Here is a 6,000-nt window from a genome sequence, read left to right as displayed (position 1 = left end):
GGTTCTGCCCTAGCAGAAGGACCACCACAGCCTGGCTGTGTTCACGGGGGTTCAGAGACGGCCGAGGCTGGTTCAACACCTGTAACGCTACTCTGCTGCTAGCTCTGTGGCTGTGCCCTGTGCATGGATGTCAGGAACACCTCGTTTTCTCCCACCCTCCCACACACCCTCAGGAAAATAGCCGTACTTGTACGTGTGACCTAAAGAGACAAGGGCTTGTAGCAGCAGCTAAACTAAAACTGCGTTTCCATTATATTCTTACCCATAAAATTCATTGCCTGCACGAATTAAGCGTGGGGGGAAATTGCCACCTTGGTAACCTACAGAAGTAAGAGACCCTTTAGACAGAATGTCTGGCCGTGAAAAGTATAATTACGTTACACATACAAGTCCTGGTATTTACAAATCACGCCGAATCACGGAAACACTGACAGGAAGGGACCCGCGGAAGCCACCAGCCGCAGGGACCCCGCTTGAGGGGTGCCCGCCCGCGGCCAGGCAGACCAGGCATCGCCAGGCGGACGGAGAGCGCCGAAAAGACCCGCCCGGCGCGGGGGCGGCCAGCTCCGTGCGGCGGGGCAGGCACCGTGCCCGGCAGCCGGCACCGTGCCCGGCAGCCAGCCCGGCGCTGCCCCCGCCCCGGCCCGGCACGGCACGGCCCGGCACGGCCGGCGGCACGGCGCCCCGTCACGGGGCGGGGAGAGGCGCCGCAGGAAGTCGGTTCTGGTTCCTGGGTTGCGGCGCTCAGGCAGCAGCGAGCGCCCTGTGCCGGGAGCGGCCGCGGGCTGCGTGAGGCGCTCGTAAGTCTGAGCCGCTTTGAACCCCGCTCCCCTCCCCTGCGCGGCGGGCGCCGGGCCCGGGGGCTGGGTGCCGGCCCTGGCGCCTGGCGGTGGGCTCCCCGCCCGCCCCTGCCCTCGGCCCTGCCGCGCTTCCGCCATCCGCTCCGGGGGACGCCGGCCCCCCTCCCGGCGCCGCTGGCCCGGCTGCGGGAGCGGGGCAGGGGGCGCGCCCGGTGCCCGCGGAAGGGCCGGGCGGTGACGCACCCCCGCCGCTGCGGGCGGGCCGCGGGGGGAGCTCGCTCGCGGGTGGCGATCGCCGGCGGCCAGCGGCGGAGCGGGAGGAGGGGACCCGCAGGGGCGGGGGGCGGGGGGGGGGGCGTGGAACCCCGCTGGCCGGTAATCCCGGTAATCCCCTCCCGGTGCCGGAGCGCGGGGGCTAGCTGCGCCCCGAGCGGCCCTGCTCTGCCGTCGGGCTCCTGCTGGGTTTCCGGCTCTTCCCGCAGCCGGGCAAAGCAGGAATTTTGTCCGTTAGACAAAAAAGAACAAAACACAAACCCACACAAGTGCAGTGAGCGCTCAGTCTCAGAAAAGATTACCTCAACAGGTTTCCAGTTCCCGAGATGATGGCAGTGTAATTTACAAAATATTTCCACTGAAGAAATTGTTTTGAAAGTAGAATGTAGAGAAGTGCTTGCTTCTGGATGGCATCTGTGTTATATGAACCTGTGAGAGGTAGGCATGTGTAGTATGAATGAATGTGTGTATACACATGATTAGCTAAAACCTTGTTTTTTTCAAAATTTAAGGTGTTTCTGATGCACTATGAAAGCTGAAAATGTGCCTCTGTAGTGATCTGTGGAGCTGGGATTTCAGGATGTATGAAGCAGTATGTTGCTCATCTTTATGTTGGGGCTTTTTTGGCACTTGACTCAGAAATTGGTATTACTGCTGCTTCTCCCCCCCCCCCTCCCCCATCAGCAAAATGTTTCTCATTTGAAGCAAGTATTTTAAGAGCATCTGCGGGTTTCATTGAGTTTATTTACTAAAAAGTTTGTCTTACATTTGCTATACCCAGTTGTTTTCCACTGTTCCAAGTGTTTACTCAAAGATGAAATTCTAGTTCTCATTGCCTGCGCTCTGGCAACACAGCGCTCACAGGTACTCACATTTGCAGGACACACACCCCACACACCCTCATCAGACAAACTGTGGAGCTAATCTCTTTCTCTATTTCTGTCCCTGTTAGCATAAACGCAGCGGGTTTTATTGCTGCATATGTTCTGACTACATATTGCTGTTAATAATTTTGAAAGTCTTTAGGATCTGAAGAATATCTAGAGTGTCAGTTTGCTAAAGATCAGGGTTGTCAAACTTGGGCTGAATATGTTCCAGCTGCTGTATGGGATGCAGCATAGCTAAGCCTGATTAAAATAGTGGGCATATTTGTTTCGGGGGTTGAGGTTTTTATTTTGGAGTTGTTAGGGGATTGGCTTTTTTCCTCCTAACTGGATATAAGGAGGAGAGTAAATGACAAGGAACAGTTGTCAAATTCCCTGATAAATATTGATGCCTATGGAGGAGAAGCAGGAAAAGAAGCCAGTTTTTCTAACTACAAGGAGTTCTGGATATGAGATAACATAAGAAGAGTTATTTATTCCAGCAGCAGGCAGTTCTGGGTGTGACTACAGAGTAGTTTAATCCAATCTAAATCTAGACTGCTGCAGTCCTGCCCACGGCTAGTCTCATGTTCCCACTGCCTCCTTGTGTTGGTAGTAGGGCTCCAGCAGCCTCGCAGGGAGCTAGCTCCAGTTTTAATTTGGGGGTTGGTTTTTTTAGGGGGTTTGTTGCTTTTTTGAGGAAGTAGGGAGCTACTTTGGCATACTCAACTGTGTAGCATACAAATGCTAATACCAGTACAAGTACGTGGAAAAAATATATGGCCAGAGATGGGGGGAGGCAGGAGCATCCTTTTCCGTGGCAGTGCAGACTTGCGTCACCGTTACATAACCCGACTCCATGTTACAATTCCAAGGCCAACGCTGCCATGGAACACAGGAGTTCTCTCCGCCTTTTGCTGATGGTTTCTGCTCCGGTGCTGGCTTCCCTGTGTTATCATGCCATTTGAAGTGGTCTGTGAAGCTGATCTGCATTAAAAGTAATGCAGCAAAAATACCTTTAGCATGTAGTTTTAAGCTGGATTTGTTTACTCGTACAGTTTACAGTAAGGCTGGTTGCACTGGAAGAAGGGGAAGGGTGAGGTAGAAGAAGAAATTAGTGTCTAGGATATGGGGGAATATACGACCAACTCTTCTAGTTGCAGTTCCATCTTAAAGTGTCACTAGTAATGACTTTTATTGCCCATTTCTTGTTACATGGAATCTGGACTTTAGGGACCTACCAGCAAATTAGTTACCATTCTACTTGTTTTTCCCTACCAAGTAGAAAATCAGGTACAGTGCTACAGTTCTGCTTGTTGGATCAATTATTTTTGGTACTGGCAGTCCAGATAAGAGCAGAACTCTTTGTTAATACTCCCAGTCTCAATCAATCAGTAAGTAAAAGGCTGGAAGCTGGGTATAAATTTTAAATACTGTTTTTCAAAACAAGATTTGAATTTGAGTGAATGAAATTAATGCCTTCATTTGCTATGAAATGTGAGTCATATGGAGCTGAACCCCATTCCCTCTATTAGAAGCTGAACATCCTCTTTTAAATCCCACTGCACTCATTTTTTGAAGTTAACCTTTTATATTTACAGGACATTGCCATTTACTAGGTATATTGTTACAAGTGTCTCTGGAGAATTAAAAGTACAAAATCAAAGTAGGTGCAAACTCTGCAGGTTTATAAAGAATGTGAGAGCACACTTTCAATCACTTTCAGCCATAGCAATACTCTTGTGCAGTTTAATAGGAGCTCCTGCAGTCAGCTGATTTTATTCCTTGAACTACATAAAACAGTCCTTCATTTGAAACTGAAAGAAAAGCCTACCCATTTGTTTAAAGATGTGGCCCAGGTATTAGAATGGATATTCCAGTTAGTGGAAGGTTACTCTTTGGGGGAGGAAAGGGGTGAATTAAGTAGCCTGTGTTACTAACAGTGCTTTGAGACCGTATGCATGGACCTGAGATTATAAACCACTGAACTGGTGTTTAGGAAAACAAACAAAACAAAATAAAAACAGCTTTCCAATGAAACAGTGTAGGTGTTTTACACAAAACTTCTAAACTTGGATTTCAGTAATACTTGTTACATCAAAGGATCTCTAAATGATTCCAAGCTGTTGAAGAATTCACTTTGCCGCCATTAAAGTACAGCCATCCCGAAGTTGAGATACAATTGCTTTTGCAATATGCACATATCATTAAAATAAAATTTGCGGGACAAAAGAGGTGCAACATCCATACAGTAGTCTGTTGCACCTTCTACGAAAGTCAAACCACATTTCTGTATTCAAGCTCTATGATATGGAAGATATTTAAGAGCAAGAAAACATGAATAAAAGCTTCAAGGTGCAATCCTTAGAATTTTGACCAGAGTTCAAGAAAAGTTATCCTCCTACCCTTCTTGCTTGGCTTGTCCTCTTCTGACTGCACCACTTTCCTTAATAGTATCTGTGGTTTATGCGTAATCCCAAAAGATAGTGAGAGATGATAGTGGCTGTCCGTACTGTGTACTGTGAACTAACCATCAGGAGAGATGTGAATTATTGATATTTTTTTTTTTTTCCTTAATGCTAGTACGTTGGGGTTCGGGGGTTTTTGAGACTTCACTGACCTGTCCTCTACTGTGCTTACATTACAATAAATTTTAGTCTTAAAATTCATGTAACATATTACTATAGAAGCAAAGGACCTGTGTTTGCAAAGTTCGCTCTGTGTTGAAATTGAAGTCTGTGACATTTGATAGTGTTGTAGTCTTGCATGTCAAAGTTCATGAGCTGTAGTTTCAGGAATTGTCACTGAAAGTGTTCGCAGATTGTAAAAAATTGATAGTATTGTGTGAAAAGGTCTGAGTCTTGCTAATTCTTCCTAGCTGATATTACTGATTTTTTAGATAAAAATATTTTGATTTACCTTGTAGTGTTGCTTATGTTGCCATTTTCAAATATGGCCTAGAATAGGGTAGGTTTATGTGACCTTATATTACTGATCGTTTATCTCTTTATTGCTTAATGCCGAAAGCTCTGTTTTCTTTTGGTTTGTTTGCTAATGTTACCTGTTATTTCACAATTCAGTAACCATTAAACTGTTGGAAATGTCATAAAATCAGGTAACTGGTGATCTGCACCAATTTTAAGTCTCAGTCCTCAAGCTCTGTAATTACACGAACTTTTACACATTCTGCATATCCAGAATTTGATTTGGAGTTAACCTGCTTTTATTTGGCTTTTGTTTAAACCTGTCCCTGGACATAAAATTAAATATTGAGGTGAGCAGAACTATAGTTCAAACTATTGTGTGAGTTAATGCTCAAACATAACTGTACCTTTTACTTGTATTTGATATCAATACAAGTCATGTTATATATGTTTTTGTTACGTACTTCTGTTTCTTAGCATTCTTCCCTTTTCCTTCTGATTACTTTTCAGGTCTGTTAACTTGACCATCTTTTCAGTGATGAAACAGCATTGGGAATTATGGACAAAAACATGGGAGAGCAGCTTAACAAAGCTTATGAAGCCTATCGACAAGCGTGCATGGATAGGGACCATGCTGTGAAAGAACTACAGCAAAAAGTATGTGTTGGGTTCTGAACTGTGTCTTTAAAGCCATCCTTTAGGTGGAGGGTTGTGGTACGTGTAGATTTCAGTTTCACTTTAGCTGTGCGCACTTTAGTGCATCTGTTAAAGCTGGAAATGGCCATTATGAAACCAGGCCAGTACATTACAGAGTAACTCATTAGGAATGTAGTAGGTGGGTTTCAGGTTTTCAACCTTCAATTTCTTTGTAGTTTTAAAGGTGAGAAAAGTGTTGTCTGTTTTGGAGGATTAAAGAAGTCTTTTAATGTAAACAGCAAAGATGTATATAAAATTCACCTAGATTTAAGTACTTTTTCAAGTTCTTCTTGAAATTTAATTTGCTTTATTGAAAAATTACTTCTTAAATTATTAATGTAAGTGGCTTCAATTAAGTAATTTTTGTGTTAATAGGAAGATATGCCATATGAATTACTAGTTTACTTGATGTAAAGGTTAAAGACTCTAATATCTTAAGCACTG

At 45.0% G+C, this 6,000-nt stretch overlaps 1 protein-coding gene across 3 annotated transcripts in view; it reads left to right on the top strand.

The window, feature by feature from the left end:
• Window positions 1–547: 547 nt before the first annotated feature.
• TANK (TRAF family member associated NFKB activator) overlaps window positions 548–6,000 on the top strand; it is a 29,881-nt gene continuing 24,428 nt past the window's right edge. Inside the window, exons 1-3 of one of the 3 annotated variants that reach the window (XM_055812329.1) lie at window positions 554–800; window positions 1,384–1,511; window positions 5,371–5,517. In XM_055812329.1, the coding sequence (XP_055668304.1) occupies window positions 5,419–5,517 (99 nt within the window). In that variant the 5' untranslated portion in view covers window positions 554–800; window positions 1,384–1,511; window positions 5,371–5,418. Of the gene's footprint in view, window positions 801–1,383; window positions 1,512–5,123; window positions 5,211–5,370; window positions 5,518–6,000 lie in introns of those variants that run through there. The other 2 variants (XM_055812330.1, XM_027782314.2) reach the window with 2 other exon arrangements.

This window comes from Falco peregrinus, chromosome 8 (assembly GCF_023634155.1).
Source record: "Falco peregrinus isolate bFalPer1 chromosome 8, bFalPer1.pri, whole genome shotgun sequence".
Classification (NCBI taxonomy): domain Eukaryota; kingdom Metazoa; phylum Chordata; class Aves; order Falconiformes; family Falconidae; genus Falco; species Falco peregrinus.
The sequence above is the reverse complement of the archived record's forward strand: the minus strand, read 5'-3'. Positions and strand labels throughout refer to the sequence as shown.